General features: G+C 41.3%; 1 protein-coding gene across 50 annotated transcripts in view; it reads left to right on the forward strand.

Moving 5' to 3' along the window:
• The window catches only part of SORBS1 (sorbin and SH3 domain containing 1), a 221,724-nt gene that overhangs the window by 146,637 nt on the left and 55,790 nt on the right, over positions 1–19,297 (forward strand). For 40 of the 50 annotated variants that reach the window (XM_081073897.1, XM_081073899.1, XM_081073901.1 and 37 more), the window contains 4 exons: positions 9,098–9,145; positions 9,271–9,400; positions 11,593–11,707; positions 17,345–17,428. In XM_081073897.1, the coding sequence (XP_080930023.1) occupies positions 9,098–9,145; positions 9,271–9,400; positions 11,593–11,707; positions 17,345–17,428 (377 nt within the window). The remainder of the gene's footprint in view (positions 1–9,097; positions 9,146–9,270; positions 9,401–11,592; positions 11,708–17,344; positions 17,429–19,297) is intronic. The other 10 variants (XM_081073928.1, XM_081073929.1, XM_081073930.1 and 7 more) reach the window with 1 other exon arrangement.

Here is a 19,297-nt window from a genome sequence, read left to right on the forward strand (position 1 = left end):
CAGAAAAATTCCTCGGTTTCAATAAGTACAACTAACTCATCCCGAGGCCCCTCTTGTCATGGGCCCTCAGGGTGTATCTCCCTTTTAGGGAATTCCCAAAGTGCTATCCAGTGTGATATTCAGTCATGGTGGGAAATATTTCTTGAAAACAAGGGCTTTGGCCAAGCTAGAAAATATTTCATGAAAGAGCTGGTTGGAGATTTGGACCTGCTAGAGAGGATAGCCACATTTGTATCTAAGATATGTCCCTTTCTAAGGCAAACTATCAAGGTATCAAAGAACATTCCAAAAGGCAAGTTAAGGGCAGCTTCCTGAGAATTATCCTAGTCCCAGGGATTAGCTGATGTTGGGGTGCATGACCCAGAAAGAGGAGAATGGATGGGATACGCAGGAGGAAATTTCATTAAATGCTCTTCTAGGATGAGAGGCTGAGTGTTCTGAACTTCTTTCATTTAGGTAGTACTGAGCACTTTCGTGTGCCATGCACTCTCCTTGGAACTGAGGGTAGAGCCATGATTAAGATATGTCTTCTATTCTGAGAAGTCCACATCTGGCAGGGAATTAAACAAGGCCACTTTATCGTACTATGTCCAGTGTGGTGGCAATTTCAAGAGCATGTGTCCAGAAGGCCACAGAAAACCTTGATAACACACAGTAGGTCCTCAGGACATACCTGAAGAATGTTGATAAGTGAAGACTTTGGACCATGGGATCGGAGTGCTCGTCTAGGGATGACGCCCAGTGCTTCACCCCCTCAGTTTTTCTCTGCTCTCACTAGGTCAGCAAATCACCCCTGACAGCCTTTCTCATCATTCGTGAAGTCATCTGTTTAATCATTCACCAAACTTTTATTAATCACTTAACGTATATGAGATGATGACACATTGGGGGATGTTAGGTACAGTTTTGGTTAAAATACTGTGTTCCATTTTTGGTCTCCCTGTTATGGGCTAGTTTTTGGTTTCCAACCATTTCATGCCTGGGATCTATTTTGAGTGAAAAGAAAAGTCTAGTAAACAAAAACAGACTTAAAAATTAAAAGCTGATGATTTAATTTTAATCAATGACCTCCTCACTGCCAATCAGAATCTATTTGGTGGGAGATAACTTTGGATTTTTATCTTGAGGTGTTGATTCTAGCCAAAAGCATTGCTGAAGAAACAACTGCATTGGACAAGGGAGTTTTTTCAGGGTAATTTTGACTAAATGCAGTTTTTAATTTGTGCTTCATTTGGACTTGGAACCCAACTCATTCAATAAAATAGGGTTCCCTTCTGTGGAAGATCCAAGTGCTTAGCACGCCTAAGACATTATCCCCTAGATGTGGGCAGAGGAAGGCTGCCTGGGAACTCCTGGGGAGACAGTGACTCCCATTGGACGGGAAGAACCCCACGGCCTGTCATAGGCAGTACCAGCATAAGTCACCGTCAGCCTGGCTGTTGGTCTCAAGACAGGGCTTCACAGCTTCACACCCAGAGCTGCCACCTCGCCAGCTGCCACACGTAGCAGCAGTGGCTATTGAGGACGTCTGCTTTCTGGTACACGTCAAGTCAGCCATGAGGGGGAACTGGACTCACTTGTCTAAAGGCATAAACCCTGAGGGATGACATGATAACTTTTCACCTATAATTTAGGAAGCAGACCTTGCTGTTTTTTATTTCCAAAGACTGAAAAAGAAGAAATAGTCTTAAAGGATTTAAAGGAAAAATTACTTTGCACATAAAAAATTCATAATACCCAGTATGATTAACCTTCCAAGTAAGTTTCTAAGAAGTCTTCTTCCCTGGAGAGCTTTTAAAAATAGGTAGATTTGAGGAGCAGGGGTTGGGGAGCTGGGTGAGAAAAGTGAAGGGATTAAGATATACAAATTGGTAGTTACAAAATAGTCATGGAGATGTATAAAGTACAGCACAGGGAATATAGTCAATAATATGTATAGTATACAGTACCAGGTGGGGCTAGACTAATTGGGGGGATCACTGCATAAATTATATAAATGTCTAATCACTATGCTGTACACCTGAAACTAATATAAAATAATATTGAATGTCCACTGTAACTGAAAAAAATAATTTAAAAAAGAAAAAAAAATAGGGTGGATTTCCTCTGTTGTCCACGCTTCTGCCTAGATGACAGACCCAGACATAGATCAAAGCTGTATTTGATTAGATGAAGGCTTTTTACAAATGAGTGAAATGTTTGAGCTGGATCACTTTAAAGACTTGTTATTTTCATTTTCATTTTGTTAACAAATAAGAGGTTCTCTGGCCTGTGGTTTTGAAGTCTGTGAGCCTTAGCGGGTCCTCCTCACTCACCCCTGTCCTTGGTGTTGCTCCAGCCCTGTGCTCTGATAGGTGACCCTGGGCTCTGCACACCCTTTTTCATGTGGGAAAGAGTTATGCCTTTCAAAGACAGGTGTTAAAGACAGGTTAGCACCTAACTGAGGCTCTACCCATCGTTTGTAATGAGCGTGAAAAAATAGACAGCTTTACTGAGAAATGTGAGCCCTGTTCCAGAGTCTGTCCCTTGAGGAGGAGTGGTTGCTGCTGGGTTTTTTTTTTGTTTTGTTTTGTTTGCATTCAGAATTTGAAACTAGAATTACATGCAATAAACCTATCAAAACCTAGCCTAAGGGCTGCTGCCTCTTTCTAAATTCTGGTTGTTTATATAGTATAAAAAAAGACATTTCTGAGTGTCTCAACGCTGATTCTCCTAAATAGTGAAAGTTTGTTTATGCTGGCTTAGCAATTTTCTTCCCCCTTCCCCCCACCACCACAGTGAAAAAGTAAATTTCTGGCCAGACATTCAGAAGATAAATAGAATGAACATGTCTTAATCAACGAAGTTTAAAATGTACTTTAAAAAAAAAACACGTACAAATTCCAACAAGGAGCAGTCACTTCTGGTCACTTTATAATCTTTGAGAGCACTCTCAAATATGGGACAGGAATGATGTTATGTTTAAATTACTCTTTGTCCCATGAGGCAGCTGAGAGGAGTTGGAGCTAGGAAATTCGGGAAGAGTAGAATGAATTCAGGGGCCTTATTTGTTGGTCATTAGAAAACTTATTGAAAATAAAGATAATTTACTAGAAATACTTTGGGAATAGCTTTCAAGTAAAGCTAAGCAAATAAATGAATTTTACTTTTTTTTTTTTTTTAAAGCCTCAATTCATCCACCCTCCCCTCCCCATCATTCCTTCCTCTCTGACCCAAAGCCGCTTGTCTTGGAATTATACTCCATTGTCTCTTAAAAGCAAATGCCCTTTGCTTGCATCTGAGATGCCACTAAGTCAAAAACGATTGTTGGGGTGGGGTGTGGGGAGATGATGGAGAGCAGCACCAGCCTCACCCACTGCTGCACCCAGACCGTGGAGGGGCTGCCAGGAGGCGTCTTCACACATCGCCTATGGTTTCCTCCTGAAGCAGGAGCCAGAGGAACAACTGTGGAGAAACAGCTTCAGAAACGCTGCCACTGCCTCTTCCCCGCCCCCTGCCTTCTGTATTAGGAAATAGTAGCATGGGGGCCATCACCTCAGCAGCTCACAGTCATAATCCTATTAATAATAATAATAGTGTAGCCACTGCAATGACTGTGCCTCACTGCCCTTTATTGAGCCCTGACCAAATACAAGGCTCCGTGCTGAGTGCATCACAATTGTTAAGTTAATTTCTTTCTTCCAGCAACCTCATGATGTCCATCTTCATTTTATCAATAAAGGGTGTGAGCTCCGAAAGGTTAAGCAATTTGTGCAAGATCACACAGTAAGTTGCAGGGCCAGAATTCAAACCCAGGTTTCTGGGGCCCCCAAAACATGGACTTGTACTTACTCTGTTCTGCTGCTCTGCTGATTCCTCTTCCTCTCCCCCTACACTCTGTGTTTTTGCTCGGCCCCCTTGCCACGGGCTCTCTGATGCCTATCTGCAGACATCTAGCTTGCCTGCTTCGGAGTCAGTCATGTTTCACTCGGCTCAGCCAGCGTCTCCCCGGATGGGAGTATGACATTAGGAAAAGCTCCCGAGTGATTTGACACATGGGCAGGACTGAGAACCACTGGAATGGAGGAATATCACCCTTCCCACCCTCCAGAAAAAGGAAGAAGATACTCACCGGTGCAATTTTGAAGATTGGGATATAAAATTAGATTGGAGAATATAGATTTTGAAGTTCCATTCAAGAAAATGGAAGATACTTTCAAATGATGGCTTCAAGCAAAACCAAGTAACTGCTGTGTTACTTTGTCGTCCATAGCCTGTGAGGACCCATGTGGCCAGGTCAGGATGAAGGGCTATCATATCAGTCAGGGGTGAAGTCCCAGAGACCAGCTGTTCCCCTTGCTTTGGGATGCCTCTTCCTGCACTTTCAAGCTGATGGTGGCCGCTGCCACCTTCTGGTGAAGTGACTTAACACATTGTCCCCGAGGCATCCCCAGGTTGTGGTGACACACCATGTCACATAGTGCACTGTCTCGTTGAGCTTTTTTACTCATCTCTAGATGAGGATGCACTAAGGCAAGGACTTACGAAGCTCATTTCCCAGGCACATCTGCATTTGAGTTAAAATAGTCCTCTACTGGCCCTACAGGATTTCTAAGAATAGCCTTAGTTTGCTTAAATTCAAGCAAATAGTTCTATTGTGAAGATGACTGGCCAGGATCTGTGCCTCCTGCCCCAAACTCCGGCAAGAACTGCCCAGAGGAGGGGCTGAGCTGCTCCCAGCGGTCACCTTTGCTCTCCTAACTAGAGCTGCCCAGAAGGTCCCTGCCTAGCGAGTGCAGAAGTCTGACTGACCTGCACGATAGTCGAGGCTGTAGCAGTCACTCCCTTCTCACCTTCAAGGGCCAGAAATGCTACAGGACATGAGGTCGGTGAGTCTATTTCCGGCTTTTACACCTTTCACTCCTTTCCTGCTCCACCTCATTCTCTTCTCTGCCTTCAGGTTCTTTTTTTTTGTTCCCAAATTTACCTTCTATAGATCTTTTTTTTCATCCTCTAAAATTTGATTGCCTTTAAGTAGAACATAGACAGTTTGGGGAGTCTTGCCCCAAGCTCCCTGGACTACTCCTGACCACCCGGACCTGTTTCCTCTTTCGTGTATTATTCTTCCTCTCCAGTGCCACCGAGACATTGTCACCCACCTCTGCATAGGTCTCTCTTTTTCTTTGAATATTTTTGGTTTTGGTGTGTGTCTCTACCTAGACCCCTTTATCCTTTCTCTTTCTAAGTGTGTGGGGTAACGCAGGAGAACGGATTAATTCGAGCAGTGGGAAAAGATGCTACTGAAAATGATCTATTGATATTGAAAAGTAATTTTAAGTCTAAAGGCCTAAGAAATGCATAAAATGGAAATATAATTGATATAGGCCAATGATTATGCAAATACTGCTTTTTGCCCATCATCCCATTTTGGTCAATTACATTCTTTTTATAGAACAATCATTCTCAACTAGCACTTTTATCAGTGCCTTTAAGATTGTCATTAATTCTGAAGAAGAAAAAAAGAAAAGTCTTTTTTTTTTTAGAGTTCATTTTTAAAGTCACTGTGCTTGAAAAGGCAATTATGTGCCTCCTGGCTGTTTTAAGAGAGTCACTGTTCTCAAATGAGCCTCCAAAAACAGATTGCCAAAGCCCAGAGAGGAGTTGTTGGTGTGTGAACCTCAGAGCCCAGCAGGGGCCTGCAGGGCCCTGAAGTGAGCTGCTCACCCGAGTCAATCCTGCTGTGTTTGAGCTTCCTGGAAGTCACTGGCTCAGGAAGTTCTGAGCGCTGCTGCCAAGCTTTGACGTGTGCTGCTTTGAGGGGCACAGTCAGCATGTGGCTCTACCACGAGCAGAAATCACAAGATCCCGGCTCAGCTGAGTCCACGATGGCCTTGTTTGAAAGCACCTGTGGAAAAACACTAAAGGCCGGATTTCAGACACTGGCAATGTCCGCGTCCATAGGCAACTTGAGAAACTTCATTTAATGTGTCTTAACTATGGTCAAACCCTCCCTCTCTCTCTTTCTCTCTCTCCCTCCCTCCCCCCCTTCTTTTCCTTTCTCCCTCCCTCCGTCCCTCTCCATTGGCTAACTCTAACATATAGAAATACAGACAGGTGATCCTTACACCCAGTTTTTCCATTCATTGGTATTTCTAACTTCATACCCATCTACCCCAGTGTGGGCTTAGCTTGCTAGGAGAGGATAGCAAGAAGCAGCAAGAGGCAAGGAGACGTAGCAAGAGTGACTCCGTTTTACCCATTGTCCCTGGAGACTGGGTAAATAGCAGTGTTAGCTTTCCTCCTCCTTAAGGCAGGAGGAAAACTCGAAGTGTGGTGGGGTAACTCAGAAAACTTGCTTAAGGGTCACCAGGGAGGGGGTGATGCCGAAAAACAGAGCAAAGGCTTCAAGGGCTGGGAGGCCATCTGGCCAACACTGCAGTGCATGAGTTTCAGAACAGCACCCTCCCCCGTCACTTGCATAATATAAATTATAATGGAATAGCCACATTTCCCCTCAGGATTGTGCGGCGGAGGGTGGGATAAACCAATAGAACAAAGCACCCAACCCTATGACAGGGCTTCCAGGTGCTTAGAGAAGTGGAGTCATAAAGGCCTTGGCTAAAGGCAAATTTTCTTAATCTCCCTGGGCCTTCATTTCCTTGTCTGTAGAATGAGATATTTATCTCCTAGAGTTTTTTGCAAGGATTGAGACAATATTAGTAAATTACCAGCTACTATTAGGCACTTAGCTGATAGTATTTTTATTTAAAATGTAGGTAAATTTTTCTTCAATGAGACTTGTAAGATAAACGTCAAAAATTAAAAGAATAAGTTATACATCCTCTGGATGTTCAGATTTCAGATGAATTCGTACAACTTCAGTTTGCCCTCTTAAAAGTCCAGGGAACTGAAAACCACATGTCAGACTCATATCCCGTGGACACTGGGAGAAATGAAAAGCTTGTTCACTCTGAGACACCCCTGCCCTGTGTTAGCCTTGGTTGGGTAAGATTTCTTTTTCCACCTATACCAAATAAGAAAGCTTTAAGAACATTCATTCAGATTCTTCACCACCACCCCCATCTTTCCTACTTCTGTTTTTCAAAATACATAAATTGTTTAACTCCCCAAGCTGAGCTCTTTTTTCCATCTTATAAGAGCTATTTCTCATTTTCTTTTAACAAGTCTTCTAGAATTCCACATTAGAAAGCTCTAGGAAGAAAAAAAAAATTTCAGAGCTCAGGCTTTTTAAAAAAAATCTTTGAATATTTAAATGCCTTTATTCTCTCCATTTGCTTCTTACCTCAAGAGCCAGGTAATAATAGAAATTAACCCTCACCTTGCCATCTACTGATAGGCTATAATTTCTCCATGATTCAGAGATATAAGGGTTTTTGAGCTAAAATGCCAGGCTGGATTTTAAGCGCTATGTATATTGGTTCCTAACGAAGCTAATTTTTCATTTGGTAGGCACCATTTTTTAATCAAATTCCTGCAATCAAAGTTGATTTTTAATTTTTGACATCGTGACATTTTATTAGTAATCAGAAGTTCTGTTTTTTAAAAAAAGACAATACAAAATTTTTCAGAGCAGTACTTCAAAACATATACTTCTGGCTTCCATTTTATCTCTTCTGCTCTATGTTCAGAAGTTAAACAAGCTTACATACTCTGTTTATAGCAGGAAAAGGCTTGGCTGTGTTGGTAGAACCTCAAGCCCCCGTTCAACTTTGGTATTAACTAATCCTGTCCTTGAAGCAAAAAGAAAGAGAGATGGGGAGAGAGAGAGGAAACAATAACTTGGTACCTAACGGCCTTTTCTTTATTTGGGCTGAGAGAGGCCTGGGACAGATAAAAATGGGGAGAGGAGGAGGAATTAGAAGGGAAATTAGATAGGCAGTCTTGGAATAATACATTATTCAAAATAATAGCAGTGTTAGCTTTATTTACATTTCATGCAATATTCTGACCTTTACTGCTCCACGACTTAAAATGGTTTCCATATATACAAGGTCTTGATTAACACTTAGTCGTTAATATTTACTGGATTCTTTGACTTGTCTTTCCAGGTTAGTTCATGAGCTATGTTAACGTTACTACAGATTTCAAGGAAAGGAGTTGGGTCTTCAGTTCGTATGAATTCAGTTTAGCAAGATACTAGAAAATGGGAAAGGCTGACTGTTTCAGCCTAACTCTTGTTGGAGAAAGACTTGGGAGGGATGATCGTGAATAAAGTGACTCAATCCGTTCCTGTAAATGTACCTGTAGTCTGTTTTAGTTCAGTGCAGACACTTGCATGAGGGGTTCCGATCTTGTTTCGGTTCTGCAAGTCTTAGAGCCCAGTGTTCAGATTATTTAAGGCTCTATGTCATGTCCTTGGAGAGCCATCTCACACTACAGAAACCCATGTGAGTTTGATTTATTCTAGAATAACAATTTAGACACTTACCCTGAGCAGTACCTTTGCAGAGCAAACCATATAACTGCATCTGCCATGGGTATGTTGTGTTCCAAGGAAAGCTACTCGAGGAACCAGGCTGAGGTAGAATCAAAACATGATTATGAGTTTTTTCTCAAACTGTTTTCTTAGCTACACCTGTTTGTTAAATGACACTGTATGGGGAACTTTAGCATACAACACAGGTCACAGCTGAGGTGGGAAAATAGAAACAGCACCTCTGTACCACCCCCCGGGTCCCACCGAGTAGCAGGCCTGGGGGACTCTTTGAACTCAGTAGGCTAGACCAGAGGCTCCCCTGGTGAGCACCCAGGGATCCATCTCCACCAGGCTAGGGCCCCCGTGTTCCAACTTTGCTTGTGGAAATTCTCTTGAGGAGGACCTTTGGCTACTTGTGCCCATGTTTTTCCTGGTGTCAGACAGCAATCATCCCCTAGGCGTCGTGAATATACCTCCTGGACTGCTGGTCTGCAGGTCCTGTTGTGGGGGTGGGCTCTACAAATCTTGCTCTCGTTAAGTGTGGTTTGCTGTGGTGTAGCTTCCGTGCTTGGCTCCCTGGTGTGACCGGGTGCCAGTGCAGGATGGTGGAAGTGGAGGATATGTCCCCCATTCTCTTACCTTAGCCTATTTCTCCTGATTACATTTTGTTTTGTTCAATAGATGATGATTCAGACCTGTACTCTCCTCGATACTCCTTTTCTGAAGACAGTAAGTGACTTAGAATTTCCTGGTTGTGGGGGAGGAAGGGAGGAGTGGTAGATGAGGGAAGACATCTTTGTGTGTTCAGTTTTCATTGGTTTTAAGAGTCTTTTGTACCCACTTTCCTTCTGCAGCCAAATCTCCCCTTTCTGTGCCTCGCTCAAAAAGTGAAATGAACTACATTGATGGTGAGAAGGTAGTTAAGAGGTCAGCCACACTTCCCCTTCCGGCCCGCTCTTCGTCACTGAAATCAAGCCCAGAAAGGTAAGTGCTCCCCTATCCACAATCACAGCTCTGTGATTTTAGCCTTTCATATACAATCTACCATTGAAGTAACATCTCTCTCTGCTCAGCCAGGCAGCATTGGAGCCACAAGTCAAGCAGACCTGATTTTGAATCTCTGCTCTGTCACTTATTAACAGTGACTTATTCTTTCCAAGTCTCAATGTCCTTATCTATGACATGGGGATAAATTTTACATTTGTAGGGATGTTGGAAGGATCAAACAAGCAAAATATATAACATTTCTAGTAGTGCCTGGCTCCTGGTATGGGCTTAATTAATGTGGACTATAATTATCATCACTTTTTACCTTTTCACAAGAGAAATCTTAGCTGTAAGATTTGTCATGTGTTTTTATACTCTTTGTCTATATTGACAGGGCCCATAGCAGAGAATATAATTTTCATATGAAGCCACACTTTTTTTTAAAAAGATTTTTTTATTGGGGAAGGGGTACAGGACTTTTATTGGGGAACAGTGTGTACTTCCAGGACTTTTTTTTTCCAAGTCAAGTTGTTGTCCTTTCAATCTTAGTTGTGGAGGGCGCAGCTCCACTCCATGTCCAGTTGCCATTGCTAGTTGCTAGTTGCAGGGGGCACAGCCCACCATCCCTTGCGGGAGTCGAACCAGCAACCTTGTGGTTGAGAGGACGTGCTCCAACCAACTGAGCTATCTGGGAGCTCAGCGGCAGCTCAGCTCAAGGTGCCGTGTTCAATCTTAGTTGCAGGGGTCAGAGCCCACCATCCGTTGCAGGACTCAAGGAATTGAACTGGCAACCTTGTGGTTGAGAGCCCTTTGGCCCATGTGGGAATCGAACTGGCTGCCTTCGGAGTTAGGAGCATGGAGCTCTAAGCGCCTGAGCCACCGGGCCGGCCTGAAGCCACACTTTTTAATATCAGTTAATTTATGCAACATATATTATTGAGACATAAGGCTTGAATTGGTTGTAATGGTGATGTTAGTCCTCTCTTAATGCCCAAAATGAATAATCCAGTTTTCTTTCATTGAGTTCTTATTGTGCTATGGAACAACCTTCTCATATCATCTGGACTGGTGTCCCAGGCATCTTCCAGCCCCATCTGCCACTACTTCTCAACATAAAAAAAGGCTCTAGCCAAACTAAATTATTTTCCCCCTAAAGACGTCTTCCATTTCACACCTTCATACCTTTTCCATCTTCATTGACAAATGAATGGCTGTTTTAATAGTCACATACGTGCTCAAGTGGCATCTGCCTGAGGAGTTTGATTATAAATTTGAAAGGAAGGTTGGGTGTACCCATAAGTCCTTTACAAGTGTATTCATCAGACATCTACTGGGTGCATTCTGTGTGCAGATTGAACCAGATGTTGTGGGGGATTATAAGCATATATAAATCATTGTCCCTGCCTTTAAGAAGTTCCTAGCCTTGCAGGAACAACTAAATATAATCACAGTGCAAAATGCAATAATGTACATGCATATAAAATCTGAAAACAATTTCCAATGATTCATGTATCCTCTGAAACTCATCACTGACTCGATCAGGTTAAGTATCTGTGCCAAAGGCTACAATTTTGGTGATTACAGGGTGGAGTATGGAATAGGGAAGAATGTGGTTATAATAGCAAATAACGTTTATTGAGTGGTTACTGTGGGCCTGGTGATTTACATGCACTGTCTCATTTAATCCTTGCAACAACCCCATTTCAGATGAGGAAACTAAGCAAGAGGTGAAGTGCATGGTCTAGATCACTAGCTAGCAAGTGCTATCGCAGGGATTGGAGCCACAGCTGACTGGCTTCAGGACCCACGTTCTCTCCCTGCACTAGCAGAAGTGGGAAATACAGGCATGTTTCGGGGATGATAAGCTCAGGAGAACAGCGCAAAGTGAAGGATTTTTCCAGAGCAAGCTTTGCTGCTGCTGCTTCCCTCCCTTCTTTTTCTCTTCTCTTTGCTTCCTGGTGCCTGGATGTAAGCACTGGACACCTCAAGCCTTTTATAAAGCAAACCCAGAGATTTAAGTGGTTGTTTTGAGAAGTGTACCAGCACAACTAAATGCTTCGCGCTGAGTCCGATTTTATGCTTCGGATATAAAAATTCCTTGATTAAACTGCAGTCAGCCAAAGTCAGCCAAAGCTGTGTCGGATGCCAATTTTCATGAAAATAACTCTAATAGGATTTTCTTTCTCCAGAAACGACTGGGAGCCCCCAGATAAGAAAGTGGATACAAGAAAATACCGTGCAGAGCCCAAAAGTATTTACGAATATCAGCCCGGCAGGTCCTCTGTTCTGACCAACGAAAAGATGGTAATGTGCATATTAAAGTTCTTTTGTCTCACCCTGCCCGTGTTCTTTAATCTGGATGCATTGTGCATTTGGATGACATTCTTTCTCCCTTGAGATAGACTTGCTTTGTTTAGAAGACAATGAAAAAAATGAAGTATTTGTACCTTTTTCATTTTTGCAGGTGTTCGTAAAATAAGTCCTGAGAGTCCACTTTGAAAGAATCCTCTTATTGTGGCTTTCTTGCGTTTTTGTGCATGGTTTTAACTAATTTAAAATTATCTACTAATGTAAAGATTGATTTTGCTGCTGTCTTTTTATTAAACATCTAACCATTAATTTGGCATGCTCGTCACTAACTGGACTAAAGTCGGGTTTATTTTTAAGTGAATCTTATTTGAACATGCATAAATTTTGCAGAAGCTACTAGTAGTACGTCATTAAAAGCTAAGTAATTAATATGATGTGTGACTTGGAAAAAACTCTGGGGTTGTTATAGTACGTGTTTTAGGTATTCCTTTTCTGACAAGTGCAATATTGAGGATGAATTTCATATTCAGTCTGGTTTATGGTTCCTTACACAAGTTCACATCTCCAAGTAATTATAAGTGGGGAAAATGGCCTGCACGGGCATAGCAGACCATCCTGGAAAAGCATCATCTTCTGTGAAATGAAGAATTTTTACAAACCGATTAGTTTCTGATCTGCCAATCATGCTTCCTTTTTATTCACCCTTCATTTGCAAAAGCTGGTTCAGAATTCTGATCATGGTGAAAGGGATTCTCCAAAGCTCCATAAATATTGCAGCCTTCCAGCTCTGCCAGCAGGATGCAGTTACCATACTGGGGACTGGTTTTCATTAAAATGCCTTAACCACCACACTGAGTACAGAATAAGTAAGCTTCTGAAATACAGGTGCAAATCATTTTCCCTCTGCTTCTGCTGCTCTACGTGTTTTCAAGGAATAATTGATGTGACTTTTACTAAAATAAAAATGTGACATCTTGAATTGCACAAAGAGATAAGTAATTTTAATTAGGAAAAAAGGTCAGCAGTTCACAGAAATGCTTTACAGTTGTCATTCTTCAGCATCTACTGTGCACTGCAGTTATTTTAAGCGGAAAGTTCAGAGAGGGGCAGAGGATTTTCTGTCTCCACCCTTCACTGGAGGTTCTTTCCCTGTTAGAAGATAATAAACATGGAAGGTAACCTTCCTCGTAGTTGTTCCTGGAAAGAAAATCATGTGCATTGGGTATGTTGCTGACACTTGAATAACAATGATTTCAGAGACTCTGTAGGCGTTTGGGAGCTTTTGTTTTGGCAATATTATTTTTTCATAGATGGTCATTGCTTTTATTGAAGCCTTGCCCCTTTTCTTAATTTCTTTGTTTTTCCCTCTTTTATTTGGTTCCTAATAATATGACCACTATTTAGAACTAGGAAAAACAACAACAGAGTTTTGTTTTTCTCCTCAATACCACAATGGTTACAAATATCTTCCATGCCATAGTCCTTGGGATCATTTCTATTGTTATTACAAACCTGAAAAATAACACATAGTGCCCCATAGGGGCTCTCTTTGGAGAGTTGCGTGACCATACACATGGATTGCGAGGTACCATCGGGATGCTCCCACACAAGAAGCTCCCCTGTGCTGTACCGAAACTGAGGTGGATCCAGGAATGAGACCTAAACACTAGGCAAACCATTAGATTAAATCGTTTAATTTAGTGCCTTTCACTCTAGTGAGCACTCTTTTTCCAAAGAGAAGTTTTTCCAAAGACAAATTTCAGTCAAATCTTCATTTTTTCACAGTCTTTTCTTCACAATAGATGAATTAGTCCTGCATGAATTTTTTTTCTGGTAATTTTGAACAGAAAAGTTACAATGTCAATTTCAGTATGAGTCCTTTTGGCATCCAGTGTCTGGCTTGCAAGAATTTGAGGCCACCCCCCCCTCCAAACATACATACATATGCGTATACACACACACACACACACACACACACACACTTTTGTTGTTAACTGGATAAGTATAGTAACTAGTGACAGATGCAGAATCTAAATTTCCTCTCAGAAATGCACAATTCCTTTGGGGGGAAAAAATCAATGCACTTCCCCTACCCCTCTACCCTCACCCCAATTTGAGGTATTCAGGTCTGCCTAAGCCTGGCAATTTAAATTGCAACCTCATAGGCACATCTGTCCCTTGTTTGTGGGAAGGGTTGAATGGTAGACTGTTGAGGCTGTGTTGGAACTCGTCTTGTGCCTGGAGTGAACCTAAACCACCCAGATGGACAAAACACTCTACTACCTTCAAAATTCCTCACAGGAGATTTACAGCCTTGATGACCTCTTCAGCTATTTGGCAAACACATTTGAAGTTCTGCATAACTACTCAGTTGCCTTCTTATCATAGTGTGAGTTCATTTTCTTCTCTTTTGGCCTTGGCATTGGAGATCACTGGTCAGTCCTTGCTTTGTCAGAAATAGCCTTTTTCAGATGTTGTTCCTTTTACTTTCCTCCAAAGATCCCTTAAGAACTTCAGCTCAATTCAGCAAATATACATAGAATAACTTTTTTAAAAAACCTTTATTTATTTAAGTGTGTTTTTCCAGGACCCATCAGCTCCAAGTCAAGTAGTTGTTTCAATCTAGTTGTGGAGGGCGCAGCTCACAGTGGCCCATGTGGGGATCGAACTGGCAACCTTGTTGTTAAGAGCATGGTGCTGTAACCAACTGAGCTAACCAGCCGCCCCTAGAATAACTTTTATATGCCAAGCCCTGTGTTCGGTGTTGGGGTCCCTGCTCCCATAGGCAGGACAGACATTAAAATAGTAATTACAGACACAAAATATATTTGTAAAACAAGGGGATTTACCCAACTTGGTTTCTCCCCAGTTCACGGTCACTGAGTTCCCTCCCAGCTTTTCAAGTTTGTCACTTAGCCTTGCTTTAGCTTGGTATCATCTGTAAACGTAGTGGGTTTCCCCACTTCTCATGGAAAGTATGAGAAGTGGAATACGGTATAGTACAAAAACCACTGGACTAGGAATTGGAAGATCTGAGTTCTGAATTCAAATTCTGACTCTGCCTTATGTCTTTGGGGCAAGTCATTTAACTTTTCTGCATGTCAGTGTTTTCCTCTATAAAATAGAAGAATTATCTGGCCTGCTGACCTTACTAAAGTATTGAGTGAGAGGATCGAATGCAATAATGTAGGTAAAAGAATTATGAACATTATAAAATCTGTGCAAATGAACATACTACCTTCAGATTCTTTATTTAAAAGTTGAAGCTTAGTCTCTGGCTCCTGTTCAAGCAACAAAACTGTCCTTGAGAATCGGGCATTTTTCTGGCAAGTCCATTTTTCTGCCCTTTCCAAGGATTTTGCCGAGCTGGGAAAAGACGGCAGCCGGGAACATAGCCTGGCATTGCAGCATCTGCCCTGCCCTCCTTTCCACAGATCCTGCTCTGCATCCAGAGGACGTTTGCTATTTATCTATTCCGTAATTGGATCAACAGCTGAGCTATAAATGGCAAAATCAAATGCAGATGTTAGTGCTGTGTGGTGTTACCTCTTTAACTTTCTCTCGGGGCAGCTCGAAGGACTGGCTGGCTGGTCTACATACCTCCTGATTCAATTCTTGGCACACTATTAACCTAGACAGTGAAACCCTCTACAAACAACTTTAGGCAATAAAGTGGGTTAATTCTTTTAGGACTGAATATCAGAACCTTCAGGCAGTTTCCTGAAAGAGTTGGTACTTTTAAAGAGAGAGAGAGAGAGAGAGAGAGAGAGAGAGAGAGAGAGAGAGAGGAAGAAAAAGCCTAATGTATTCCCAGAGAGAAGCTTATAAATAGTCTCTAAAAATAATAAACATGAAATAAGTTTCGTGAAGCCCCATCATATAAGGATCTAGGACATCCCAGTGTCTTAACTGTTCCTCCTGAACAGTTGTGTCCTGGTAGGTATTGGGCTTCATTTCACTGAATAAAAACAGACTCCATTATTTTACATAATTACAGAATCCACTGAGAAGGAGCACACCTTCCCGTCACGATCTAAGCCCTGAGTCCCTACAGAAAACTGGAGGAGGTTATAATCTGGATGCAAGAGGACAGACTCTCTGTCGCAGTTACATTATTTCCCTCAGATTTCATCTAACTTGCAGTCAGTGAATTAAAAAGAATTCCAGATGCCAGATCTCCCTCTCTTGAAAGCAGAAGTAGAAACAATGGTAAAGAGTCTTCTAAGGATTTTAGAAGAAGGGATTGGTAAAGGGGTCACTAAGAGCTTACAGCCATTTCTATAAGCTGCAAAAGGCCTGTTAATTGAATGCTAAGAAAAATGTGTCCAGGAGGAAGGGTTTGTGAAAATCAGTTGCATTGAAAATGTGTCCATAGGACTTGCAGCCTCCCTCCTCATGTGTTAGCCTTGAGGGAGTGAAGTTACATATTGTTTTCAATCTCCGTGGAAAGAGTACATTTTATATTTTATACTGTTGCCAGAAAAATCATCATAATCTCTCTCTCATGACTATCAAGATTTTAAGGTTTTTTGAAACATGTGTGAGATATATATATATATATATATATATATGAATTTAATTAAGCCATGAGCTTCTAACACTTTGGTCGGATGTGAACATATCTTTAGTTTAATAAGGGGAAACCTGATTTGCTTTCCAGGCATTCATTTTCCAACTAATTATTTCCAGAAACACATGTTATTCCACAGAGCAAGGTACCAGAACTTTATCAATATTTGATTAAATATGAAATCCCATGGAATTAATTATCAGTCTGTGTGAACTACCTCTTAGAGTTATATAAAGTGAGAAATCTAACTTATTTTTGTAACATAACCCAGAAGTTTTTTTCCCCCTGTTGTTCTGTTATCTGTCTTGTTCAGCTTTTCCTTCACTTTATTTTTTTCCCAATTCTTTACATTTATTTGTTAGAACATAAAGTATATTCTGTCTGTATTCATCCCTCACAGGTGCTTGTTTAAAATGTTTTTTCACTTGTGTCCGCTGTTTTTACTTATGTCATCTTTCACTTTACTGTGTATTGGACATGGTTTCTCACCTACTCATGTGCCATTAAAGATGCAGTATTAACAATTGGCTTTTATGAAAGTGTCAGTTTTTGCATTTATTTTGAAAGCCTTAAGGCAGCCTTACAAATAAGTACTAAAACTGTACTAGCCCATCCAAACTGTTTGCTCTACTCACCTGGCATAGATGGCTAAGTGTTTGGTGTGCTCACCAGGTTATTCGCTTGTAACTAATAGTTCTCTGTAAAGACGAAATGAGGGCCTTCTTTTCCCCACAATGTGGGAATGCTGACATTCAGATCTGCTGTGGAGGGTCGCAGTGTGGTGCAGAGTTCTCCATCTCCAGCCCACTCGTCTTGGCATTATGACTGAGAATGATTTACTCACTGCTCCCTCAGTGTCCCTGCTTTTATCAAGTATCCTTTCCCACCTGTTTTACCTCCCTGATTTTGCTAATGTCAGTAAAAATGGATGATTGCTGCTGCTGATGGCAGTTTCTGTATATATCTGGAAACCGCTGCATCTCTACTGGCCTGTTCCTATGTAATCTTTGCATAATGTTATCCTTCTCTCTCTTCCATTTCCCTGTCACCAACCCCTATAGAATCGGGATATAAGCCCAGAAGAGATAGATTTAAAGAATGAACCTTGGTATAAATTCTTTTCGGAATTGGAGTTTGGGAAACCGGTAAGTTTAATAGCTTCAGTGGTTATAGACACCTTTTAAAATAATGCTGTTGCTGCATTGTTGCCGCTAAAGAATCAGATCAAATTGTAAGGAATTCAGGAATTGGGGAGCAGCCATGTTGGTTGTCACTAGTGGGTTTGTCTATTCTCAGTAAAATGTGTAAGCTTCCCATTGCTTTACTTCCCCAAGAAAAGACAGTGAGCTCTCAGAGTATTTCTTGCCAGAAAAGCACAGAGAGACACAACTAAACCATTGTCTTAGGACCTCCCACCACTAGCAACAAATACTGCATGCCTGTGGATGGCATTATTCTGGCCGTTGGCTCCGTTCCTTGACCAGTCTTTATGGCATGCTTAAGACAAACAGGAAAATGCATTACACACTGAGAAGACCAACATTGTCACTGCTTTATTCTTAAAAGCACATATGCAAGGGAAGTGCCAAATCAGGCCAAAAGGGCCTCTCTATGCAGATGTGATCCACGAATGCAACCCCATTTCAGGTGACTTTTAAGAAGTGATCTCTATGAATTAGAATAGTATTTCCCAAATTTTGAAATGGGAAGTAGGGATTCTAGCAAATTTAGTGTTCAGCCTAATAATATTCTGCAGCTTCCCTGTGATGTGTCTGAGTTGACTTTGGTACAAATTGATATTGGGCAGTTAAACGGGGATTTTCTCAGCCCTGCACCAAAGGAGTATCAAACAGAAGGGAGAATTGAGCTCATTATTCCACTGGAGGTGACTGGAAACTGACTTTAAAACTCTAATTGTTATACTTTAAATCTTAATTATGGGTGGAAGATGAGGGTAAGGGGGATCAAATATATGGTGATGGAAGGAGAACTGATTCTGGGTGGTGAACATAAAATGGGATTTATAGATGATGTAATACAGAATTGTACACCTGAAATCTGTGTAATTTTACTAACAAATGTCACCCCAATAAATTTTTAAAAAACACTTCATTATTACAGCTGCAAAAAGAAGTTACAAGTGGAAGGATTAGCTGTATACAAATAAAAATTTTATTAGATGTTTGTAGGAGACTTTAAGCATTGAATCCAGCATTTGAATCACTGTGGTTTGGAATGATAGTTTTATTTGCAGACAGGAATTAACTTTATAGTCCAGTAAAATGTTAAATTCCATGGTGTGTATTTTTCATAATGACAAAGACAAATTTAGCTGGTTCTCTGGAATTGCTAAATTGATTTAGTGATGCTGAACTGAGTTTTAGAGTTCAGGCATCTTCTGAGTTAGGAGCGCCTGACTTGCAAACATCCTGCCTGTAGGAAGGACAGACTTCCTCCCCACTTGTCCCATTTAGATGCTATCTCCTAATAGCGTCTGTGTCCTGGATAAACAGCGCCACCTATTGACCAATGGTGAGGGGAAGCATATAACCCAAAGTGTACTGCATTTCCTCTCCTTCCCCTAGCTTTGATGCACACCTCACTTCTCCTTTCCCTCCCTTTCTTCTCTGCTCTCCACCATTCAGACATCAATGAAGTCTACCTCAGGCAATCTTTTCTACATGCAAATATTTAACAGGATCCTAACCCTTTTCCTTTTCATCGTTTTCTTCAAACCTGCTCAATTGTCTCACAGAAAAACCTTTTGATATATGTAGCTCCTCCCTTCTCCCCCTAAAGACCATGATTGGTATATATAATAATAATGAGAAAGCAAAAGCTATTACTTTTTAATTATGTATAATAAAGAGTCCGTGCCATTGGTTTTTAAAGTCCTGTTCAGGTTCCAGGTTGAGGTTCAGGTTTCAGGTTTCTGTCTCCCCATTAGCCAAATAACTAAGTTAGTTTTATCTTAGATATTAGCTTGTAGGAGATGTTATGAAATCGTTTTTTCT

The sequence above is a fragment of the Rhinolophus hipposideros genome, assembly GCF_964194185.1.
Source record: "Rhinolophus hipposideros genome assembly, chromosome: 15".
Lineage (NCBI taxonomy): Eukaryota > Metazoa > Chordata > Mammalia > Chiroptera > Rhinolophidae > Rhinolophus > Rhinolophus hipposideros.